Below are 25,562 nucleotides of genomic sequence, written 5' to 3' on the forward strand. Positions count from 1 at the left end.
ACTTGGGAAGCTGAGCCAGGAGGTGCAGAAGCTGAAGGCTAAGATGAAGTTCAAGTTCCTTCTAGTACAGAGGAGACCTTGTCTCAAAAGAAAGAGGGGGGGAATGAGCAAACGCAGAGACGGAGCTAAGCCAGTGCCAGATCTGAGGGGGCGATGCTGAGTGGCACTCAGTGAGTTCGAGGTTGAGAGAGTTGTTAGATTTACAGCTGTACAGCCAAAATCAAGAACATAAAAACCAAAGAGTGGTTCAGATGGTGACTTCCGCTATTTTGCAAACATCTGTAGTCACCAATACTAGGGAAACTGAGGCAGAAGATTCCCTTGAGCCCAGGAGTTTGAGGTCAGCCTGGACAACATAACAAGAACCCATCTCAATATTTGTAAAGATTCATTTTTATACATGAGTTACAGGTGGTTTTGAGCCATCGGATGTAAGTGTTGAAAATTGAACTCGGTTCCTCTGCAAGAGCAATAGGTGTTACGCTTTTGTTTGTTTTGTTTTGTTTTGTTTTTTGACAGGGTTTCTCTGTAGCTTTGGCGCCTTTCCTGGAACTCACTTTGTAGCCCAGGTTGGCCTCGAACTCACAGAGATCCGCCTGCCTCTACTTCCCAAGTGCTGGGATTAAAAGTGTACGCCACCACCGCCCAGCTATCCACTTTTTAAAAAATATATAATTTATTTTATTTTGTGTTCACTAGTGTTTGACCTGCATGTATGTCTGCATGAGGGTGTCAGAAGCCCTGGAACTGGAGTTACAGACAGGTATGAGCTGCTGCCATGTCGGTGCTGAGACTTGAACCTAGGTCCTCTGGAAGAGCAGTCAGTGCTCTCAACCACTGAGCCCCAAATGGTCTGCTCTGAACCTTTAAGCTATATCTCTAGATGCTAGCCCCCACATCTCAATCATTTACATATTTATTTATTTTTAATTTGGGGGCTTTGTTTGTTTGAGACAGGGTCTCTCTCTACAAGTCCTGGCTGTCCTGGAACTCACTATGTGGACTAGGCCAGCCTCTAATTCCCAAACCCACCTGCCTCTACCTCTCAGGTGCTGGCATTAAAGGCATGTGCCACAATGCCTACCCTCATTTTTTTTTTCTGTTTTTGATTTGTTTTGTTTTGTTTTTATGTTTATTGAGACAGGGTTTCTCTGTGTAACAGCCCAGACTGTCCTGGAACTTGCTTTGTAGACCAGGCTGGCCTTGAACTCAATACATCCTCCTGCCTCTGCCTCCTGAGTACTGGGATTAAAGGCCCCCTCCCCACCCCCCCACCCCCACCCCCCACCCCCCCCACCCCCACCCCCCCACCCCCCACCCCACCCCCGCTAGCCTCAATTTTTTAAAAAGGGGGAACTTTAAAAAAAGGTGCCACGGGGTTGGGGATTTAACTCAGTGGCAAAGTGCTGCCTAGCAAGCACAAGGCCCTGGGTTCGGTCCTCAGCTCCGGGGGTGGGGAGGGGGGTGTAGGGGTGTCACATTCCAGCACCTGGGAGACTGAGGAACAGTATAACCAGGGCAGCCTGGGCTACATAGTAGATTCTATTTTAAAATTTGAGGTCTTGGGTCTGAGGCGACAGCTCAAGTCTATAAAATGCCCACCAAGCAAGTATGAGGGTAAAAGTTCAGCTCCCAGCATTGTAGAAGTTGGAAATGGTTCCTGTGTGTGACACCAGCACTAGGCAGGGTGGAGACAGAGATGCGTGGAGCTCACTGGAGAGCCAGCCTAGAGGATCGGTGAGCGTTAGGATCAAAGGACAAAGTGGGGGCTGACTAAGGAAGACACCAGAGAGCATCTCTAGCTTCCATCTGTACACACACACAGACACACACACACAGACACACATATACACACATACACACATACATACACAAACATATACACACATACACACACACATACACACATACATACACACACACATACACACAGACACACACATACACATACACATACACACATACATACATACACACAGATACACACATACATACATACATACACACACAGAGACAGACACACATATACACATACATACACACGTATACACACGTACACACACATACACATACATACACACACAGACACACACACATACACACAGACACACACACACATACACACAGACACACACACACATACATACACATACACACATACATACACACACACACACACCCCTGAAGGGTAGCTCAGCTAACAAAAGTGCCTGCTCCTCTTCCAGAGGGTCTGAGTCGTCGGCTCTTAGCACCCACACCGTATTACTCCAGCTCCAGAGGATCTGATGCCCTTTTCTGGCCTCCTTAGACACCCACACCCATGTGCACCCATACATAGATGCACACACAAATAATAATGATAAATCAATGCTAAAATAACAAAAAGTCTGAGGATGTAGCTCAGCAGTAGAGCACTTAACGCCAGGCTCCGTGTTCCACTCTATCACAACATTCACACTAACATGAAGCTCATGGAGAAAAACTGTTGTACAGATGGGGAAACTGAGGCTCAGAGTATGAAACCAAGCCTTGGCCGCAGCTCACCTCAGATGTGTCATCTTGCTCAGGCGTGTTGGAGCCCCCGCTGTCCTGCTCCTCCAGGCGTACCACATCTAAAATGAGGTGGGTGTGAGTGGCTGCCCGGCTGTTCAGCCCGCCCTCTCAGGCCCCTCACATACCTGGAAAGGGGTCCCGGGTGAGGCCCAGCTGTCGAATGATGTAGCGGGGGATGTCAGTTTTGACCAGGTGGCCCTCCTTGGCATGTCCTTCAGCGGCCTCCAGCAGGTGGTAGAACTCTTCTGGGTTGAATTCCTGAGGCAGGGATGGGCTTAGCTTGCTGTGCCCACTGAGGGCCACCCCATCCCCCACACCCCTCCAGTAGCCCCTCACCAGGCACTCCAGAAGCCTTGCAGGGCGAGAGATGATTATGAGCAGTTTCTTCACCAGCTGAGTGACGAAGGCCACCTCCAAGCTCTCAGAGCGTTCGTAGGCCTGGAGCGGAGTAAAGGAAGGAATGGGCTCACAAGTCATCTGCTTGGCCAGGCCTCTTTCCCAGACCAGGCTCTCCAGGCCCTGGGGCTGCACAGAGCATGCAATGTCGTTACTGTTGCATTTACAGAAGAGAACTGGGTGCAAGCCAAGCTCTCTCTACTTAGCAAGTGAGACCCTGTCCAAAATAATGTTTATTTATTGGTGTGCATGTATGGTGTGCATGGGTGTAGGAATGTGTGTCATGGTTCACAGGTGGGGGCCTGAGGACATCTTTTGGGAGTAGGATGTTGCCTACTGTGGGTTCGAGGGGATCACCAGCTCTACCATTCTTCCAAGGCTGTGTTTATTAAAGTGATGGCGCACACATCTTGGAGTTACAGGTGTGGTTCAGTGGCAGAGGAGCGCCTGCTTACCTGGGCTTTATCCTACACACACACATACACACACACACACACACACACACACACACACATACACACATACACATGCACATACACACAATTCACATACACACACATACACACATACATATACACATATACACACATACACACACACATGCACACACACACATACACACACACACATGCACATAGACACACACACACACACACACATACACACATACACATGCACATACACACAATGCACATACACACATACACACATACATATACACATATACACACATGCACACACATACACACACATGCACACACACATACACACACACATGCACACACACACATACACACACACATGCACATAGACACACACACACACACACACACATACACATGCACATACACACAATGCACATACACACATACACACATACATATACACATATACACACATGCACACACATGCACACACACACATGCACATAGACACACACACACACACACACACACACACACACACACACTGGGGTAGGAATGGCAGTCAGGGAGAGGACTCAGCAGGTTAAAGCACTTCCCACACAAGCCTTACAACTGGAGTTTGATCCCCAGAACCCACGCTGGAAAGAGGGAAGTGACTCCCAAGAGTTGTCCACTGTGTCTGGCCATCCAAATAATAAATAAAATTTGAATTAAAATGGGGGACTGGAGATGGCCCTGCAGTGAAGAGCAGTGGCTACTCTTGCAAAGGTGCCAGGGTTAATGCCTTGTACCCTTGTGGGACAACAACTTTCTGTAATCCCAGTTCGAGGGGCTTCTGGCTTCTCTAGACAGTGCACACACTCAGGCATGGACACACATGCAGGCAAAACATCCATACACATAGAGTACACAAATGGGGCTGGAGAGGTGGCTCAGAGGTTAAGAGCACTGACTGCTCTTCCAGAGGACCTGGGTTCAATTCCCAGCAACCACATGGTGGCTCTCAACCATCTGTAATGAGATCTGGTACTCTCTTCTGGCCTGCAGGGATACATGCAGACAGAACACTGTATGTGTAATACATACATACATACATACATATATACATACATAAAAAATATACAAATGAATCTTTAAAAACAAAATTTTAAAAAAATAAAGAAAAGAGTGAGCAAATCACCCTTTCTACTTCTTCTGGGCCCAGAGGTTAAATGGCATTAATAAAGCTCAGAGTGAACACTGAAAACAAATTGAACACAAAGCTTACTGTTTCCTCTGCTCAGGGCACACTCCTTCTGGTTCTTTCCACAGATGCTGTCTACTTATTATTCTTGTCCCAATTTCTATGTCACATCCCCAGAGAGCCCTCCTGAGAACTCTTGATAAGGCACCCAGTCACTGTTTTGTTTCCTTCTTAGCCCTAAATGTCAGCTGCTCTCATGATCCTTGACCTGTTTCCATGATTCCTGAACTAGTATTTCCACCCCAGGAAGGCAAGGATACTTGTTTTCTGTCCACCTGTGCCCAGCACACAGTAAGTGCTTACCACGATCCTTAACTTGGATGGGACATTATCTTGTTTACTGTTATTCATAGATCCACTTAATTCATTAATTAATTCACTCATTCATTCATAGGCAAGGTCTACTGTGTAGGCCATGCTGGCCTGGAACTTGGGATGTTCTGGCCTAAGCTTCCTAGTACTGGAACGACATGTGTGTGCTGCTACAGCAGGTTCATCCAATGATGTGTGTGTGTGAGTGTGTGTGTGAGTGTGTGAGTGAGTGTGTGAGTGAGTGTGTGAGTGAGTGTGTGAGTGTGTGTGAGAGAGTGAGTGTGTGTGAGTGAGAGAGTGTGTGAGTGAGTGAGAGAGTGTGTGTGTGTGAGAGTGAGTGTGTGAGTGTGTGTGAGAGAGTGAGTGTGTGTGTGAGAGAGAGTGTGTGAGTGAGAGAGTGTGTGAGTGAGTGAGAGAGAGTGTGAGTGAGTGAGAGAGAGTGTGAGTGTGAGAGAGTGTGTGTGAGAGAGTGTGTGTGAGTGTGTGTGAGAGAGTGTGTGTGAGTGTGTGTGAGAGTGTGAGAGAGTGAGAGAGTGTGTGAGTGTGTGTGAGAGAGTGTGTGTGAGTGAGAGTGTGTGAGTGTGAGAGAGAGTGTATGTGAGTGTGTGTGAGAGAGTGTGTGAGTGTGAGTGTGAGAGTGTGAGTGAGTGAGTGTGTGTGAGTGAGAGTGTGTGTGTGAGAGAGTGTGTGTAAGAGAGAGAGTGTGAGTGTGTATGAGAGAGTGTGAGTGTGTGTGTGTGTGTGAAAGCAGAGTGTGTATGAGAAAGTGTGTGTGTGAGAATGTGTGTGTGAGAATGTGTGTGTGAGAATGTGAGTGAGTGAGTGTGTGAGAGAGTGTGTGTGTGAGAGAGAGAAGAGTGTGTGTGAGTGAGTGAGTGTGTGAGAGAGTGTGTGCATGTGTGTGTGAGAGGAGAGTGTGTATGAGAAAGTGTATGTGTGTGTGTGAGAATGTGTGTGTGAGTATGTGTGTGAGTGTGTGTGTAAGAGGAGAGTGTGTGTGAGTGAGTGTGTGTGAGTGTGTGTATGTGTGTGTGTGAGAGGAGAGTGTACGTGTGAATGTGTGTGTGTGAGAGGAGAGTGTGTGCATGTGAGTGTGTGTGTGTGAGAGTGTGTGCATGTGAGTGTGTGTGTGTGTGACTGTGTGTGTGTGTGAGAGAGAGAGAGAGTGTGTGTGTGAGAGAGAGAGAGAGAGATAGAGAGTGTGTGTGTGTGTGTGTGTGTGTGTGAGAGAGAGAGAGAGAGAGTGTGTGTGTGTGTGTGTGTGTGTGTGTGTGTGTGTGTGTGTGGTGCTAGGGATGGATCCTGGGCTAACACGTTAGGCAAACCCTCTGACAATGAGCCATGCCCCCAGAGACATGTGTGCAGTATTTGTTGAGCACCTGCTGTGAACTAGGCACCACACAAGACACCAGGGACTCTGGATTGAACAAAACAGCCCTGTGCCCAACTGCAGGGTTGACACGGGAGTAGGAAAACCAAGAAAGAAGACAAGCACAAATACACAGAATGTGTCGTGTGTGCAGAGTTAGAAATCACACACAGCCTGGGTGTGGTGCTGCAGGCCCGGGACTCCAGCTATTCAGGAAGCAGAGACAGAAAATGCCAAATTCAAGGCCTGCTTGGGTTATGCAGTGATTTGAAGGCCAGTTAGTGGGCAACTTAGTATGAACTAGGGATGTAGTTTAGTTGATAGAGTGCTCTTCTGGCATGCAGAGGCCTGGGTTCCATCCCAGAATCTCATAAACCGGAAGTGGTGGCATAAGACTGTAATCCCAGCACTCAATAGGAGGAAACTGGAGGTTCTGGAGTTCAAGGCCATCCTTGGCTACCTGGCAAGGAGGCCCACCTGCATTGCTCAATACCCTGTCTCGAACAAAAAGAAACAAACAAACAAACAAGGGCTGGAAATGTAGCTCAGTCATAGAGCACTTGCCTCAAATGTTCTAGGTCACTAGTTCACAGGGTTCAAGTCCCAGTGATGGAGAAGAGGGGGAAGGGTCTAGGAGGCCACCGGGGGAGGTGACGGTTGCTGAAACAACTGAAGGGCAGCTAAGGAGATAAATTCCAGCTCCTCCATCGGACATAGAGTGGGAACTACAATATCCTTGTTTTCCGCCTCCCAGTCTCCTGCTTCGCCGCCGCCGGTGTGGGAACCGGGCGGGGCCTGCCCGGCTCGTGGGCGGGGCCTGAAGCGATTGACACTCACGTCCTGCAGCAGCTTCTCCAGGTTTTCCTGCAGTTCGTAGAAGTAGACCGTGGTGATGAGCCCATCGCGGGACTTGGTAAGGCAGTCTCGAGCCAGTTCAATGATCTGGTGGTGGATGAAGCTGAGCACGCCGTCGGCCAGCGGCAGCACGCTGTCAGGTTCATAGGCGCGGGCGAAATCCCGCAGCTTCTCTTCCATCTGCGCGGTGGCCTGAGCAAGTACAGGATGCTGGGCGCTTAGAGGCTGTGGTCCCCGGAGCCTGCGCCGCGCGCGCCGACCGCTGGGGGGCGCGCGGAGCCCGGGTGCGCAAGCGAGCAGGGGGTGGTCGTGGGGGTGGGGGGTGGTCGTGGGGGTGGGGGTCTCACCTTCGGGAACCGCTCCTTGTACACGTGGTTCATCATCACGATTTCGTTGTCGTAGGAGGAGGGGGAGCGGCCGGGGCTGCAGGGAAAGAAGTCCTTCCTGTCCAGCAGCACCCTGCCTCCCTGCTGCCCCCCACCTCCTGCGCGCACTTCACTTTTATTTTCCCGGGGCCAAAGGTTTCTGGTCATGCACCAAACCCCATCCCTCCAAAAGGGAGATTCGGTGCCCGCATACCTGAGGCTCCGAGAGCGGGGCCGCACGGCGGGGGAGCGGCGGCCACCATCCTCGTCCGTGATGCTCTCGGTGCTGCCGAAATGTTTGGATAGAAAGTGCAACTCGTCCACCGTGGGCTGGTAGGGTAGTTGATGAAGGCGCTCCTGAGAGGAACAGGACGACTGCGGAGAGAGCTTGAGTCAGAACCACCGTGGGAGCAAAACAGCACTCACCCTGGTCTGCCTCCCTTCCGTGATCCCGGCACTTAAGAGGCTAGAGTCTGAGGCCAGCCTCGGTTACCGAGATCCTATCTCAAAATACCAAGGGGGGGGGGGTGGGGGCAGGAATACTGTCATGCAGAAGCACCCATGGCTCCTATCTTACAGTGTGTTCTCTAGGCCTTCCACTAGACCACAAGATCCTGTGCCATCACCTCCTCCTGCTCCCCCACCTTGCCTGCTCTGTTCCATCCTACTGGTGACCCTTGAGCATGCCAGATGTGCTTCTGCTCCAGGGCCTGGCCTTGGCCGTTTTCCATGCTTGGGTCATTCCTCTGTGAATCACTTGCTCGGCTCCAAGTCTTGTCTGGATAGCTAGCTTTCTTTTCTTTTCTTTTTTTTTTTTTTTTTTTGAGCTGAGGATCGAACCCCGGGCCTTGCGCTTGAGTGCTCTACCACTGAGCTAAATCCCCGATCCCCTAGCTGTCTTTTCTTCTTTCCTTCCTTCATGCTTTCTTATGTGGTGCGGGGGATCAAGCCCCGAACCTCAGGCAGGAAAGACTACAACTCCACCAATACAGCCAATTTCCTCAGTGATTTCTTTCTTTCCTTTTCTGCCCCTCCCCCTCTCTCTGTGGTGGTGGTGAGGAATTGAAGAAGGTTCTCATGTAGCTCAGGCTGGCCTTGAACTCCTGCTGATATTCCTATCTCAGACTCTCCAGCTGGGATTACAGGACCACGGCACCACAACCAGCTGTATAACCGTAACACAGTTAGCTTCAACTTGCAGCTGGAGCCTTATGGAGTCGACCCAGGCTGCTGACCTCTTGAACATATCACTTCCAACCCCTTCCCATTCAAGCTGATCCTTTGTCTTGGTTTCAACCACTTCTTCCAGGAAGCCTTGCAAGTCATGTGATCATGTATCCATGCTTGTTAATCACCACAGCAGTGGATGGATAAGAAAATCAGAACTGTGTCTTTAAAGGGCATTGAAAGAGAGATTTTTGAGGTGTCCAGTGTTTAAGCAAATGGGCTCTAGGTAGAAGCCATGGTGGCCTGGCTCTGGCCAGCTAAAGACACTTGGGCACGTGCTTTAATTCCCCAAGACTGTGTCATCATGGATAACAAGAAATGAGTAGGTTCCCAGGAAAATGCAGTGAGAGCAGAGATGGGACCCTGGCAAAAAGCTCTAATGGATGGACAAGTGGACACTCATAAAGGGCAGTGAGACCCAGCCGCTCAGTCCATTTGGGACTGCTGGCCTTCATGGAGTCACTTCAGTCCCTACCCACCCATGCATCTACCTCCACATACTCACTGAAACAGTCGAGCTGGGTGTGTTGGTTCCATAGCCAGAGGAAGGGAGTGAGGCAAGCGACCAGCGGCGTCCATCCGCCCTGGAACCCAACCAAGTTGCTCAGAGTTCTGTCAGGGATCCCCTCACTCCTGGAGTGAGAGAAGCCACTGGCCATGACCAGCGTGGATATGGGGGATGGGGATCCTCAGATACCTGAGGCTTACAGACTAAAACAGAGACGATGGCATCTTTGAGCCAGGTGCCAGGGTCTTGGAGGAAGAAACCCTCTTCTTGGGACTTCCTCATGATCCTTCCTTATTTGGTACTATCACCACTTCAAAAAAGCCACCCCACAGCAGGGCATGGTGGCACAAGCCTTTAATCCCCCAGCACTTTGATCCCAGGCAGAGGCAGGTGGATCTCTATGAGTTTGAGGCCAGCCCGGTCTAGTTCAGGACAGCTAAGGCTGTTACACAGAGAAACCCTGTTGCAAAAAACAAAAAGCAAAACAACATCCCCCTCCCCAACACACACACACACACACAAGAAATCTCTCAGAGGAGACCCCGGGCATCTTCTCAGACAAAAAGAAACCGTCCTCTAAGAAATCCAGTGGTACTCTGACCTGGGCCTGTGCAGTCTGTTCACACAGAACCCCTCTCATACTACAGCTGCAGCCAGTCCTGTGCATGTGCCTAGTTTGGTCGGGTCACAGACCGAGTCTGGTGGACTGGGACGAGACTGCAATCCTAACACTCAGAAGGTGGAGGCAGGAGGATCTCTGTGAGTTCGAGGTCAGCCTGGACTACAGAGTGAGTACCAGAGCAGCCAGGGCTACACAGAGAAACCTTATCCCAAAACAAAACAAAACAGAAAGCACTTGTTGATCTTGCAAAGATCCCAGGTTCAGTGCCCAGCACATACATGGTGGCTCACAACCATCTGTGACTCTAATTCCAGGGACTCAAGAATTGATCCTTCTGAACCCTGTAGGCACCAGGCTTGCACATGATGCACAGACCTACAGGCAGTCATATATACAAAACATATAAATCTGAAAAATTTAAAAAACAAAATGAGGGCCAGTGAGATGGCTCTGCAGGGAAATGAGCCTTGAAAGCCTGATAAGCTGAGTTTCATTCCTGGAACCCATGGTAAGTGGAAAGGCTGGACCGACTCCTGACAGTTGTCCTCTGTCCTCCACATGAGCTCACACACACACACACACACACACACACACACACACACACACGAGTGTATGACACATACAAATAAAGAAATGCATGTAAAGAAAAGTCAGGACTGGTGATGGTTGTGCTCACTTTAAATCCCAGCCCTTAGGTGGCAGAGGCAGGGGGATCTCTGTGAATTCAAGGCAGCTTGTGTACAGAGCCAGTTCTAGGCCAAACAGGGCTACAATAGTAAGATCCTGTCTCAAAAAAAAATTGTGAGAGAAAAGGAGTGTGTGTGTGTGTGTGTGTGTGTGTGTGAGTGAGAGAGAGAGAGAGAGAGAGAGAGAGAGAGAGAGAGAGAGAGAGAGAGAGAGAGAGAGAGAGAGAGATGTGCTGGCAAACAGCTGCTTGATATGAAGGAGACTCTTAGTGGAAGAGGTCAATATCATCCTTGGTTATAGGGCAAGTTGTAGCCACCCTAAGCTACTTGAGACCTTGTCCCAAACAAAACAAAACACATGCAAAAATTCAGACTGTTGGAGCTGGATAGGTCACTGGTTAAGAGTACTTGTTGCTCCTGCAGAGGATCCAGGTTCAGTTCCCAGCATCTACATAGTGACTCCATGTTTCTATAACTCCAGTTCCAGGAGATCTGGTGCCCTCTTCTGACCTCAGAGGGCACCAGGCACTCAAGTGGTGCACACACACACACACACACACACACACTAAAATTAAATTTAAAAATCTTTTTAAAAATTCAAACCCTCTCAAGGACAGCTTGCTTTCTGAGTGAGTTCCAGAACAGTCAGGGCTACACAGAGAAACCCTGTATTTAAAAAGAAAGAAAGAAAGAAAGAAAGAAAGAAAGAAAGAAAGAAAGAAAAAGATTCCAACTCTCAGCCAGGTATGGTGGCACATGCCTTTAATCCCAGCATTCAGGAGGCAGAGGCAGGTGGATCTCTGTGAGTTCAAGGCCAGCCTGGGCTACAGAGTGAGTTCCAGAACAGGCAGGGCTACACCAGAGAAACTAAAAAGAAAAGAGTAAATTCCAGTTCTCAGTCCCACACTCATTACCCCTCATTAAAGGCAGTTGTGGGTATTCATAACCCGGTACATGAACCCACACATTGTACTCTCACACACTAACACACAATCACATGCCAAATCAGACACTGACATAAAGGTGTACACAAGAGGGCCAAAACTCACACTGACACACGTAGAGCTGCATCCTGACTCACACTCTGTGGTTTCTCTTCATGCAGCTACACATTCGAGTCTTTCATTCACTGTCAGACAGTCAAACTCCCACACAGCTACACACTCATCCAGTCACACTGATGCCCACACCCATTGATGCACACAGGCCAGAACTCCCTCACATAGATATGATGTCACAGACATACACTCACATACGTTCCCACTCACACAGGACCCACAAACTCATCCAGTCCCACTGACACCCATTCATTGATGCGCACGGGCACAAGCTCCCTCAGACACTCACACACACACATTTCCACTCCCACACAGGCTGCACATGCCTCAGAGATACAGAGGTGGGGGTGTCCTCCTTTAACACACATCTACAAACCTACCGTACACATAGATGCACATTCCCAAGCATGTGGAGGTCACTCATGCTTGTTTACACCCACACTGGCACTCAGATGGCCAGTCCCATAAACGTACACTCTGATAGGGTGGGCTCTGGCCTCTTTCACACAGAACAAACCCAGAGTCATGCTTGGCTCCCCATTTCCTTCAGCTAAGTTCCACTCCTGTTGAAAGGGGATCCCGTCTCCCTCCAGGAAGCCATTCTCTACCCCATCTTTCCCATCAGTTTGCATCAGTCTTTGCAATGACTCCTGTCCTCTTTCTTTACTGCCTCGCCGTCTCATCATGCTAAGGACAGAAATGGGGTGTCCTTAATCCCATATGACTGTTCCTTCCAGGTTCCTAACCATAAATACAGCTAAAGAAAAATCGCCCCAACTCCACTCCTGGTGCAAAGATCCCAATGACTCTCCACAAAAAGCAGGAACTCCCTGCCCCTCCCCACTTTCCATTATGGTCCCCAAGAAGATTCATTTAAATCCACCGAGAGAGAACCTGGGAGGCAAACACAACATCTTACCTTTTGGAAGGTTGAGAAGATGCCCTAGCCACCCTCCCCCGCTGGAGGGACAGAGGCCCTAGATGGGCTGTGTGCAGTGTGCGCTTGCGCACCTCATCTTGACAGCTCTGTTCTGTTGCTATGGAAACGCTCGGCCAAGCGCACAAGGCTAGGAGGAGGCCGACCCTGGGGCCCCAGATCACTAGCAGTTTCTCTCCACTGCAAAGGAGGTCCCCTCCTCTCCATTCTGGAGCACTGATTGGCTCCGCCTTTTTCAAAGCTCCTCCTTGAATTCTAGTAGCTTTTCCAGCTAGGACATTGAGGCCCTTCCACTGGTCCCCAGAGGCTACTCGGGTGCAATTAGGACAAGAACAGATGGTGGCCCAGACGGTGGATGGAGAGGATCGCACCGAGTTCTGGGGCCTCAGGGGAGGGACTCACCTTCGGGAGGAAGCAAACGAGAAATGGGCGGGAGTGTTGGGAGAGAAGTTGCGGGGGCTGTCCAGGGGACTGCTACCTGTGCCTGTGAGAGAAAGGAGAGCTTCAGGGTCTCCTCATCACCAAAACAGGTTGCTAGGGACAGCTCACCCTTCCAATGTAGGCCGACGCATATACGGTAGACCACGCCCCTTTTGCAGTGGCCCCGCCTCTGCAAATTTTGTGGCGGGGTTGGAGTCACTGAACTCACCTAGGTGCCTATTCAGCCTCCTCTAAGACGGCTCCGCCCCTCAGCTCTGGCTCCTCCCTTCTGCCTCTACCCTGTCCAACTCTAAACTGGGTGCATCTTCCATGCCAACCATCTAGAGTGGCCCCGCCCATACAGAGATGGCCACGCCCGGCTGTGGCCCCGCCTCCTGTGGTCTAAATCCACAAGTATCCAGGCTGCATCTTTGTCTCACCTAAGTGGCCTGGCAGTGGGGAGTGGGGTCGCGGCAGGGTCGGCGAAGTGCTCGTCAGGATGAGGCTTTTCCGGTTACTGGTGCGGCAACTGCCAGGGAAGGAGAGCAGGGACCAAGGGAGGCCCCAGACCTTTGAGTGTGAGCCTAGGAAGCCACGCTTCCACTTCAGATCCTTACTTCTCTTCCATGCTGCAGCCAGTGTGTGACACTTCCAGGGCAGAGTGTGACTCGTGTGCAACTCCGTGAGGTCTGTGTCAGTTATGGCCTGACAGTCACGGTGACACCATTAGTGATCCTGAATGTCTGTGTCCTTGAGATGCCCATAGCATTCACAGTATGTAGGCACACGAGGCATCCGCTGTACGAGACCACACGGAGTGACAGGGGTATGTCATGTCTGCCAGCTGTGTGACAACACATCTTTCTGTATGTGTGGTGCAGTGAGAAGCGCAGCTTGTGCGTGACTTCAGCTGCAGGTGTGCAGTTATCACTAGCGGTTGTCAGCATGAGGGACACTGGCTGTGTGTGTCCATCATTGTGTGTTCCCATCACTGTATGTGACACTGGGCACATCCAAGCATGCAGCTATGTACCACACGGAGACGTGCTATGTGACTGTGTGTCCTTGCCTCTACAGAAGTCCCTGTGTCTCTTTATCCTGATGTCAATGTGACACACAGCTGTTGTGATAGAGTTAGGTGCATGGATGTGTCATTTTAAAAATAGATCTGTATATCTTGGGTGGGAGCATCGTGTTTGGTGGGTGGTCTTGCATGTGGCATTCTACTAGGAATGCACAATGTGTGTGTGTCTGTGTGTGACACAGGAGGTGACCCCATTTGTCCATGGCTTTGACCTGTGGCTCAGTATATGTGGTGCCTCCCAGTGTATCGAGACACTAGGGTTGTGTGTGTGGTCATGTTCTGTGTGACGCCGTGTCACTATTTTCAGTGTGATCCTGTGTTCGAGTTGGGAGGTCCGTGCAGTGGTAACGACCCCCCTTCCTCCGCCTAGCAGCTGTAGAAGAGGAACCCCCAGCAGCTCTAGCCCTACGCTCTCAGCCGCAGTGACTGAGCATATTAGCTTGTCCAAGAGCACGCGGATGGGGGCGGGGGGAGGCCAGGCTGCGGCTATTGTTCTGAGGGTGCCAAGCCCCCCTCCCCGCGGTCCCCTACCCCCACCGGGCCGCCTGAGCCCACGGCGTCTGCAAACAAAGGCGCTGCAACCCCCCGCCGGCACGACCCCTGTCCCCAGCTCAGGCCTTTCCAGTCTCTCCAGCAGCACGGCCCGCACCGTCCGCGTTCAACCCCATCCCCTGCAGGAGGGCACAGCGGGGACACCTCTGGCGCAGCTGGACAGAGAGCAGCATCCCGGCCCCGCCCTGCCGCAGCAGCCGGCGGGGCGGCTTCACCCGGTGGGCCAGGACAGGGTCTGGGGGTGGGGGTCTACCTCTTGGTGCGGCGGAACATGCTGCCGCCGGGGAAGGAGGGCATCGAGAAATTGGAAAGCGCGGTCCAGAGAGAGTCAGACATGACCCGGCGGCGGCGACATGGTGGCAGGTGCGGCAGCGGCAGCGCGGGGAGCGAGTGCGCTGGGCGGAGGCTGGAGCCGCAGCGGCGGCCAGGGGAGGGCGGGGGAGGGGAGGGCCCTGCTGCTGCGGCCAGTCGCGAGGGGGCGCTACGGGATGTCGCCGCGCGAGGCCCCGCCCGCGTGCACGCCTGGTGCCCCTACCTGGGGGCAGCATCCAGGACGTCTTTCCCACAAGGCTCACCTGCTGCTTTTCCGGGGCAGGGGCAAATCCTTCTGGAAGAAAAGGGGGTAAAAGGGATGGAGGTCAGCGCGGACATATGGCCACTGCCCACAATACAGCTCCACTCACCTAAGGAGCAAGAGCGTTATCAGCATCACCATGTCACCCTTGCCTTCCTGATTCCTCTCCTGATTCCCCGAAACCAAAACAGGGTCAAGTGCACAAGCAATAGACCCATTTGGACATCTGAAAGCATGTTCATGCCAATAAAGTTCTGTTTGCTTTCTGACAAGACAGAATCTCACTCTAGCGCAGGATGGCTTGTAACTCACCCAGGCTGTTCTCCAACCGGAGAGCCTAGTGCCTCACCTCCCAAGTGCTGAGATCACAGTTGTGAGCCACCATGACAGTATTTGTAAAACATTGTTCTTTGTTCTGGACAGGGTCTCAGGTCCAAGCTGGTCTTGAACTTGCTGTGTGGCTGAGGGATAACCTCAATCTTCTGATCCTGTTGCTACACCTCCTCAGCACCGGCATTACAGCATGCTCCTCCACACCCTGTTTATGTGGTTCTGAGTATCAAACCCAGGCCTTTGTGTACTCTCTCAGTCATGAAAAACATTTCTTGAGGGCCCTGTGGCCAGCAAGCTTGATCACTTGAGGTGGATTCCTAAGACCCACACTGTGGAAAGAGAGAACCCACTCCAAAAGAAAGCTGTGCACTTCTACACTCACACTGTCACACCCACAAACAACTGCAAGGTCACCCCACCCCACCTTCACCCAGGAATATTTCTTGCTGCTGGTGGAGATGCACACCTTTAATTCCAGCACTCAGGAAGTAGAAGCAAGAGAATTTCTCTGCATTTAAGGCAAGACTGATCCACACATTGAGTTCCAGGTCAACCAGAGCTATACAGTGAGACCCTGTCTTAGGTAAATAAATAAATACATTTCTTGAACATCAGGTCTTAATGCTAGACACTGGGAACACAGCAATTAATAAGAAAAATTAGTGCTTGGCCTTTGGGAAAATGCATTTAGAAGCACTTGCTTGCCATTCCAACTACTCAGAAGGCTGAGGCAGGATGTTCTTGAAATCAAGACAGTCCTGGACTCCATAACAAGATCATAGATAATATCTTTAAAAACAATAACCCGCAGATATTAAATAAGAGTGTTACAGAAGTAGGGAGTGGAGAGATGGCTCAATGCTTAAAAACACTTTGTTGTTCTTGCAGAGGATCCAGGTTTAGTTCCCAGCACCCATGGCAGCTTACAAATGTCTGTATGTAACTGTAACTGCAGTTCCAGGGGATCTGATGCTGTCTTCTGGCCTCTGTGGGTACTGCACACACATAGTGCATAGACATACATGCAGGCAAGACACACATACACATGAATAAAAATAGTGTTCAACATTATCCTTAGCTACATAGTGAGTTCAAGGCTATATACTGAGATCCTGTCTCAAAAAAAAAAAAGAAAGAAAGAAAGAAAGAAAGAAAGAGAAAGGAAAAAGTGGCTTGCAGGATGAGTCAGTCGGTCAGGCTCCTGAGTCTGAGAACAGAGTTAGGTCCCTGGGCCCTACATGGTAGAAGAGGAGAACGACTTACAGAAGTTATCCTCTGACCGTCACATGTACCACATGTCCATGACAGGCACCCAACGAGTGCGCACACACACACACACACACACACACACACACACACACACACACTGAAACTGTAAAAGGAAGGAAGGGAGGGAGGGAGGGAGGGAGGAAGGGAGGAAGGAAGGGAGGGAGGAAGGAAGGGAGGGAGGGAGGGAGGGAGGGAGGGAGGGAAGGAGGGAGGAGCAGCCATGAAGGATCTGTGGAGAGAGTGTATAGGGGACTGCAAGGATGAAGACCTGGAGATAAGAGGCAGCTTATGTGTCTCAAGCATGAATAAAGAAATGAATGACTTCTTACATACCAACATCCCTGCCCACTAGAGGCCTGCTCACAGAGTTGGGGTAGCATGGTAAATGAGACTTTGAGAGGAGCCAAAAGTTCTTTAATTGAATATATTTCATGTGTGTGTGTGTGTGTGTGTGTGTGTGTGTGTGTGTGCACAGTCTTTGTACACTACAAATATATATTACTCTCACTGATTAATAAAGAGCTGACTGGGGCTGGAGAGAAGGCTCAGAGGTTAAGAGCACTGACTGCTCTTCCAGAGGTCCTGAGTTGAATTCCCAGCACCCACATGGTGGCTCACAACCATCAGTAATGAGATCTGGCGCCCTCTTCTGTATACATAATAAATAAATCTTAAAAAAAAAAAAGAGCTGACTGGCCTACAGCTGGGCAGGAAGTGATTGAGTGGGCAAGCCAGACTAGGAGGATGCTGGGAAGAAGGGCAGAGTCTCAGGAGTGGGTGGCCAGACACAGAGGAAGAAGGATGTATAGAAAATGAGGTAACAAGCTATGAATCACATGGTAGAACTTAGATAAGAAATATGGGTTGATTTAAGTTGTAAGAGCTAGTTAATAACAAGCCTAAGCTATTGGCCAATCATTTATAATTAATATTAGGTCTCTGTGTGTGGTTATGTGAGAGCCAACTGGTGGGACATGAAAAATCCATGTATAACATAATGACTCACAACCATCTAAAACAGGATTTGATGCCCTCTTCTGGCATGTAGGTATACATGCAGAGCACTCATACATAAAATACAAATAAAATTTTTAAATGTATTATAAAAATAAATAAATCTCTAAAAAATGAAAAGAAGGGTGAGGTGGTGTTGGCACACACCTTTTATCCCAGCACTTGGGAAGCAGAGGCTAGCCTAGTCTACAGAGAGAGTGCCAGGAGAGTCAGGGGTACACAGAAAAACCTTGTGTTAGCATCCAGATCTGCCCCTTGGGGACCCACCCAGCGTCCTGGCAACAACATTTTATGTAAAGCCCTCTTTAAGAGAAAACACCTCGTGCCTTAAACTTATGAGTAAGGAAAATAACGATTCGGGGTGACACCCGAGTCCTCACTGCTAATGTGAGACGAATTTTTGAGCCTGTGAGAAGAACTTTTTAGCAGGTAAAGGTTACCCCCTTAGGTGACCCGCCTCCTTTGCAGGATGCCTGGGTGTGGTTCTGCCCAACCCCCTATATGCTAAAAAAAAAAAAAAAAAAAAAAAAAAGTCAGAAAGTTGACAAGCTGTCTGCACAGTTGTCCTGAGACTGTCCTGTGTGGTCAGGAGCTGTCTTCCAAATAAATCCTGTTTATCCCACACACCCCCCAAAAGAGAGAAACCCCTCCCCTTCTCTCTCTTCTTCCTTACTTTCTCTTGCCAGAAGGGCGGGCGCAACCCCCTCTACTCTCTTTCTGTCTCTCTTTCCCTCTCTTCCCTTCTCCCTTTAATAATAAAACTTTTCACCTGAGCCCCGCCACCTGGCCATTTTTAAAATACAACACCCTGTCTTGGAAAAAGCAAGACCAAAGCAAAACAGAAACAGGAAGGTAGATGTTGTTACATTGTCTCAACCCTTTTCAGATGAGCAATGGGATTAGTAACCACCATCCTGCCACAGTGTTGTTTCACAGGCTGAGTAGCAATGTAGTTGAAAAGATCTGGGGGAAGGTTTCAAAAGATTTGTTCTGAAACAAGGTCTCAGTTAGCCTACCCTGTCATTGAAGTGTTTCCACTTCCCAGCTGCTGAGATGTAGACTTGAGCTAGTGTGCCTTGCTTCAACAGGTCTGGTTTTTTTTGGTTTGTTTTGTTTTGTTTTGTTGGGGGGGGGCGGGTTTCGAGGCAGGGTTTCTCTGTAGCTTTGGAGCCTGTCCTGGACTAGCTCTGTAGACCAGGCTGGCCTCAAACTCACAGAGATCCATCTGCTTCTGTCTCCCCAGTGCTGGGATTACAGGTGTGGGCCACCACTGTCCTGCCGCAACGGGTCTTTTGAAGGAGAAAAAGCATGTTCAGATGCTGGTGAGACTTCCCAGTGGATAAGGACCTTAGTGACGAGTTTAAGACCCAGAATTCCATGGCTGGAGAGATGCTCAGTGGTTAAGAGCACATACTGCTCTTCCTGAGGACCTGAGTTCAATTCCCAGCACCTACTACAGGTGGCTCACAATTGCTTGTGACCCCAGCTCCAGAGAGATCTCATATCTCTGACCTCTGTGGGCACTGGTATTCATGTGCAAATACCTACACACACACACACACACACACACACACACACACACACATATATGACTAAAACCGTTCTTTAAAAATAAACTACTTCTTGCAGGGCATGCTGGTGTGCAATTTTAATCTCATTACTCTGGAAGTATAGACAGGCAGATCTCTGTGAATTCAAGGCCAGCCTGGTCTACATAGGGACACCCTATCTCAATAAATAAAAATAAACAAAATCTTTAAAAGAAAGAAAGAAAGAAAGAAAGAAAGAAAGAAAAAAGAAAAGAAAGAAAGAAAAAAGAAAAGAAAGAACCAGAATTCTAGTCCCCAACATGTACCCAAATGCTAGCCGGGCAAGAGGGCTCTGCATGAATCCCAGTGCTGGGGTCTGGGTAGAGATAAGGGATCTCCAGGGCAAACTGACTTGCTAGACTAGCCCAAGTTATCAAGCTCTGGGGTCAGTAACTAAAGAGAGCAGTGGAGGAAGACAGCAGGTATCAACCTCCAGCCTCAACACACATGTGCATGCACACCACATACACACATGTGCAAAAACAACATAAACAAGTAAACCCCAATCCTTTCTATGATCTCTCAGAGACAAAAACCTAGCTTTAAAATCCCAAATTTCCCCAGGTGGCAGTGGTACACACCTTTGATCCCACCGCTTGGGAGGCAGAGGCAGGTGGATCTTTGTGAGTTCAAGTCCAGCCTGGTCTACAAAGCAAGATCCAAGACAGCCAGAGCCATTACACAGAGAAACCCTGTCTTGGGAAAAACAAAATCCCAGATTTGCCTTTTGTGATCTTGGCAAATGACCTTCCCAAGTACCCCTGTCTCCTAAAGGAGTCTGTGAGGTAATGCAGGTTTTACCATTTTAGGATGTACCTGGAACTTGGTGTACGCTTAGCAAGTAGTAGGCCCAGGGCAGAAGAGATGCTCAGCTGTTATGGGCATTTCTAACAAGCCTAGTCACCTAAGTTCCAGCCGCAGGATGCACACAGTGAAAGGAAAGAATCTCCTCCTAAAAGTTGTGGCACATGCTCACAAACATACACATATATACACCCACCCACACACACACACACAAATAAATAAGTGAATAAATAGGGGCTGCAGATAAAGCTCAGCAGTTCAGAGCACTTGCTCTTGCAGAGGACCCAGATTTGATTCCCACCCAAATGGCAGCTCACAGCTGTCTGAAATTCCAGTTATAGAGGATTTGATGCCCTCTTCTGGCTTCCATGATCCCTGGTAGTTCACAGACACACATTCAGGCAAAACATCCTTACACATTAATTTAAAAAATAGTAATAAAGGGTTGGGGATTTAGCTCAGTGGTATAGTGCTTGCCTAGCAAGCACTGAGGCTCTGGGTTTGGTACTCAGATTTAAAAAAAAAAAAAGAAGAAAAAGAAAAGAAAAGAAAAGAAAAAGAAAAATAGTAATAAAAATTTTTAAGTAAAACTAAAAAAAATTGAAGTCCTAAGAAGAGTTATTAACCCTCTCTGTCCTCTCTACCCGGGGAGCAGCTCTCCTACCTTGGCCCCTCCCTCGAAAATGTATGCCTGCTCGGTGTTCATCTCCACCTGCTTCCTCATAAGGACCCTCTCAGCTGCTGAGTTGTCCGCTGTCTGCAGTGGAGTTGAACTGACCACAGATGTGGACAGATGAGGGCTCCAGCAGTTTGGCAGTCCCTTGACCTCTGACCTCACTCATCCCTAGCCAAAGCTTCCAAACCAGCGTCATTTCTAGGGACATCAACACAGCCACCAAGTTCACTGGGGCTGGGGCCGCCACAGTTGGGGTGGCTGGCTCTGGGGCTGGCATTGGGACTCTTTTGGGGAGCCTCATCATTGGTTATGCCAGGAACCCTTCTCTGAAGCAACAGCTCTTCTCCTACGTGATTCTGGGCTTTGCCCTCTCAAAGGCCATGGGGCTCTTCTGCCTAATGGTGGCCTTTCTCCTCCTCTTGGCCATGTGAAGCTGCTGTCTCCACTTCCACTCCCATAACTCTGTCATGTCCCATCTGCCCTGTGTGCTCCTTTTCCTGTACCTCCCCAGGAAGTCTGGGGAAAGTGCTTGGCTCAGGGTTTGACAGAGAGAAGACAAATACTGTATTAATAAGAGAAAAAGAGAGTTATGAATAGACATGCCACACAGCAGAAAATGTCTCAGAGGATCCCACCACTTCCATGTTCAAAGGGCATTCAGACAGGGCAGGGTCAAAGGGCAGCCTGCCCTGGAGAGCCAGTGACCAGAAATCCAGACCAGATTTTCTCTCTTGTAATGACAGGTTTGAGGTGACTTGGTCTCATTTTACCAAGCTAAGCAGCCTTAATGAACCTAGCAAAACTAAGACCTGGATTTTTCAGCCATGGAGCCAAGGTCTCCAGACCTTTGTAATGCTCATGATAAGCCTTAAAGAATCCTTTAATAGCTGGGCAGTGATGGTGCACGCCTTTAATCCCAGCACTCAGAAGGCAGAGCTAGGCATATTTCTGTGAGTTCGAGGCCAGCCTGGTCTACAGAACAAGGTCCAGGACAGGCACCAAAATTACATGGAGAAACCCTGTATCGAAAAACAGACAAACAAACAAAAAGCAAAAGAAAGAAAGAAAGAGAAAGACTCCTTAAATACCACCGAAAGAAGTCCTCAGAATGGATCTCATCTGCAAGCTCACCATAAACATTCCAGAGTGGAGAAAAGGGACAAACCAGAGCCACAGATATTTACATCTTTCTTGTATTCGGGAGGCAGAGGCAGGGGAATCTTTGTGATTTTGAGATCAGCCTGGTCTGGTTCCAGGACAGACAGGGCCACACTGTGAGACACTATGTCGACACATTTAAAAAAAAAAAAAAAAAAAAATTTAAAAGATAAAAATAAAGAAAGAAGAGAAATAGAAATTTAGACTCTTGGAGTCATGTGAGACAAAAGCCACCTCCCACCCACCCCCCATCCCAGCTGAAGAGCAATTCTGCTTCTCCCGGCAGGGTGCTTTGGCAGGACACTTCAACAACCAGATCTTCCTATTTAAGATCCTAACTGCACACAGGCGACTCTGGCGCTGGGGGATAGTGGGACATTTGCTTAGCGGTGGAACCGATGCGCGTGAGTGGACCCGGCGTTAAAGTGGCTAGCTCAGAAGGGAGAGGTGGCTGCGTTCTGGAGAGCAGAGATTCCCTGCCTAGAGCATGTCCGGAGCTGAGTGGGGGAGCGGTAATATAGAGGTTGGGGGCGGAGTCTTGCGTCAGAGACAGAGTCCCGCGTGGCGTTGAGCCAATGGGATTCGGCGACTGTTTGAAGGACCGGGACACACCCCGTTCAGGCCCCGCCCACTTCCATCCTTCCGCGAGGAGCGGGTGGCTTGGACCTGCTTAGCCACTGTAGTACATACTCTGGCTGTGCCGCAACTCCCTCCCGTACTCAAGACTCACACTCCTGATCTACCCTGGGAGCAGGAGGGAAAGCGCGGAGGGCGTCGAGAAGCCTATTAGGCTCTGGCACCCTGTTTGAAAGCAAATCAGCTTTCCAATCAGGCTGCTCCAGCCGTAGCCAGCCACCTGGGATGTCCTTCCTACTGTCTGAATCTCATTTTTCCCCCTGCCCTACTGGTCATCTCTCCGTGGTCTTGATCTTGGAAATGGTGCATTAAGGGAGCCTACAACTGGACAAGAGATTGGGATCACAACTGATTTAATCTAAATTCTGGAGTACAAGCAGGGGCTGACCTCCAAGGAGGCTCAGAAGGACCAGCTTCTAGGTAGCCATAGGCGTGAAGCATTGATCATTTCCCCTGTGAGGTTAGTTTATGAACTCAGAAAGGCAAGACCCAAATCTCAGAGGACACGCTCAGCCTCAAAATCCCTACCTACCTTGGGAGTGGGAACTCCTGAGGACTGGATTTGTTCCAGCCTTCCTAAACAACCCTCAGTATCCCACTCCGTGCAGTGGACTCACGCCTCCTGCGCCTGCGCAGCCTGGCGACCAACATCTTCGAAGACTGCAAGGAGCTAAAAATCGCTCCCGCCCACCCACAAGCTGGGCTGGACTTAGGGATCGCGGGCGGGTGTGTGTATGTATGTGTGTGGTGGGAGTATTGTAGTGGAGGGGTGAAATGGGAAGTGGGGAGGCTGACGAGGTGCCTGTCCAATTAGGGCACTAGGAAGAGTCCTAGTGGCCAGACAGGTGAATGGAGGACTCAAGGTAGCAAGCCTGGGAAGGGCTCTGGGTGGTGAGGGGCGAGGCTGACGAACAAACATGTTTACAGCTGCTGAAGCGCTGGTAGCCCCGAGGGGCTCGAACCCTGGGGCAATAACTTTACTTGCCGCACCTTCACCCCCAGACTATCCAAGCGCCTTGGCAAGGACCTGGGCCCCCGCTGCCTCCGACTCCGGTGGGGCTAGACGCCGTCCAGGCCATCCTCGAGGGGGCGCACTAGGATGCAGCCCCTCCAGCAGCCTCCGGGATACCCGGGCGACGCCTGAGGGGCGGGGTCCGCGCTGCCAGGACGCGCGGCCACTGCACTCCTGGCCCAGAGCATCCTCCGGCAGTAGGAAGGGACGCCACGGCCGACCCCGGTGCAAGTTCTCCTGCCTCCTGCTCGGCCCCGCCCCAGGGCACCGACCCCATCCCCTCCTTGGAGCCCCGGGCTGCGGCGTACCTGCAGCCTCCGGCGGCGGATCAGGCCCGAATCGTCCATGGCGGCGGCGACTTTGGTCCGGGGGAGGGAGGAGGGAGGCGGCGGCAGCAGGAGGAGGGAGGAGGGAGGAGGGAGGAAGAGAGAAGCCTCGGGGACCGCGGCGGCGGCCGGCGAGGGGGGAGGCGGGGGGCGGAGCGAAGCGGGGCGAGCCGGGCGCCGTCACTGCGTCTGGGAGCCGGAGCCGGGTTTCGGCCACCGCTGCCCGCGCTGGGGGGCGAGGGGGAGGGCGAGCAGGGTTGGATGGGTGGAGCCTGCAGATGTCCCTAAGGGAGGCATGCTGGAGAGAGACCCTATCAAGACATTCTCTTCCACAGACCCGCCAACCCAAGAAAGATCCCCAAGGGAGCTGTTCTCAACAGACGAATTCCCGGTGCGACTAGCGGGCCCCCCACAGGAGACACATTCCCACAAGGGTGTGATCTGCCATGAAGAGCTATCCCTTCGCCCTGAAAATCACTCCTAATAGACACAGTGTCTGAGAGTGACGCTTCATCTCAATTTCCCCCTTCCTGAAGAGGCATTTCTTCAAAGACCCCACTGGTGACATCTTTGGGGATCATTGAGAGAATATCCCCCCAATAGGACCACTCGAAGGCATATTCTCTTCTCTGTGGGAAATTGTCTTCATCCCAGGGCACCCTCAGATCCCCACTGATGCATTCTTCCAGAGTCACGTGTTCAAGCAAGAGGCTGGTCCTTATGGGAGTTTCCCCCTCAGAAAAACGTGTATATACACCCAGACGCCTTCATTTGCCTGCCACAAGACAGAGCCCCTTAAGGAAGTCCTGCAGCCCCTCTAGAGTCTTTGCCTCGTGGTCAGGATTAAGGAGTCAGGTCAGGTCAGGATATATTTATGAGAGCGATTAGCTGGTAGCTGGGGAGGGGGCAGATGGAGCGATTCTTAACCAGCGTCCTAGTTCACTCAGTGAGGCCAAACTAGACCATACTTCCTAGAGTTGGAGAGGACATCCTGTGAGCCTAGACAGAGCCAGAAGAGTTTTCCTAGGGTGGCAGCCTGTAGCTGAGGTCTTAGAGGACAGGGTCTCCGGACTAGAGTGACCTCTGCCGGACAACGAGGTCTGGATCAGTGTCTTCTTGGTGGTTGACCCTCCAGTCTGCACCGTGGCCGGTGTTAATGTTGTCTGCGTCTCTGTGTCCCTATGACCAGCGTAGCTATCTCAATGAGTCTATTGCTTGTATTTGTCTCTGTCCGCGGCTTGTATTTTCCCTTGCTCCCGACTAAGAAAGCTGTCCCTGGTGCTGGCCTCCGCTCCTGTCCACGGTGCTGAAATATGAACACCCTGGAGGAGATGAGGGCCTGTGTTGCACAGGGTCATGAGGGAGGCAAAACCCACAAACACGATAGTTACGACCCACAACCACCTTGGGCCAGCCCAGACAAGGGATGTATCCTGCAAGACTTAGCTCCTGGGGGCCTCTATGATGTCACTGTTGCCCACAGAAAGATAGAGAAGCAGGAGTTCAAGTCCAGCCTGGGCTACTTAGGAATATCCTTCCTGGGGGGAAGCATTAATTCA

General features: G+C 50.5%; 1 protein-coding gene, 1 non-coding gene and 1 pseudogene across 4 annotated transcripts in view; 2 read left to right on the forward strand and 1 right to left on the reverse strand.

Moving 5' to 3' along the window:
• The window catches only part of Mast1 (microtubule associated serine/threonine kinase 1), a 36,161-nt gene extending 12,034 nt beyond the window's left edge, over nt 1–24,127 (reverse strand). The window contains exons 1-11 of one of the 3 annotated variants that reach the window (XM_036188207.1): nt 23,986–24,127; nt 15,188–15,216; nt 13,417–13,505; nt 12,959–13,040; nt 9,251–9,329; nt 7,733–7,893; nt 7,501–7,576; nt 7,136–7,345; nt 2,890–2,991; nt 2,679–2,811; nt 2,545–2,612 (exon numbers count right to left, since the gene is read on the reverse strand). In XM_036188207.1, coding sequence (XP_036044100.1) covers nt 2,545–2,612; nt 2,679–2,811; nt 2,890–2,991; nt 7,136–7,345; nt 7,501–7,576; nt 7,733–7,893; nt 9,251–9,329; nt 12,959–13,040; nt 13,417–13,505; nt 15,188–15,216; nt 23,986–24,024 — 1,068 coding nt within the window. In that variant the 5' untranslated portion in view covers nt 24,025–24,127. Of the gene's footprint in view, nt 1–2,544; nt 2,613–2,678; nt 2,812–2,889; nt 2,992–7,135; nt 7,346–7,500; nt 7,577–7,732; nt 7,894–9,250; nt 9,330–12,958; nt 13,041–13,416; nt 13,506–14,865; nt 15,044–15,187; nt 15,220–23,985 lie in introns of those variants that run through there. The other 2 variants (XM_036188206.1, XM_036188205.1) reach the window with 2 other exon arrangements.
• Nucleotides 18,125–18,294, forward strand: LOC118584967. The gene has a single exon (XR_004945124.1). It is a non-coding gene; the product is annotated as a U12 minor spliceosomal RNA (small nuclear RNA).
• On the forward strand, nt 20,870–21,302 carry LOC118584173 (annotated as a pseudogene).
• Nucleotides 24,128–25,562: the final 1,435 nt, after the last annotated feature.

Source organism: Onychomys torridus, chromosome 5, assembly GCF_903995425.1.
Source record: "Onychomys torridus chromosome 5, mOncTor1.1, whole genome shotgun sequence".
NCBI classification, from domain to species: Eukaryota; Metazoa; Chordata; class Mammalia; order Rodentia; family Cricetidae; genus Onychomys; species Onychomys torridus.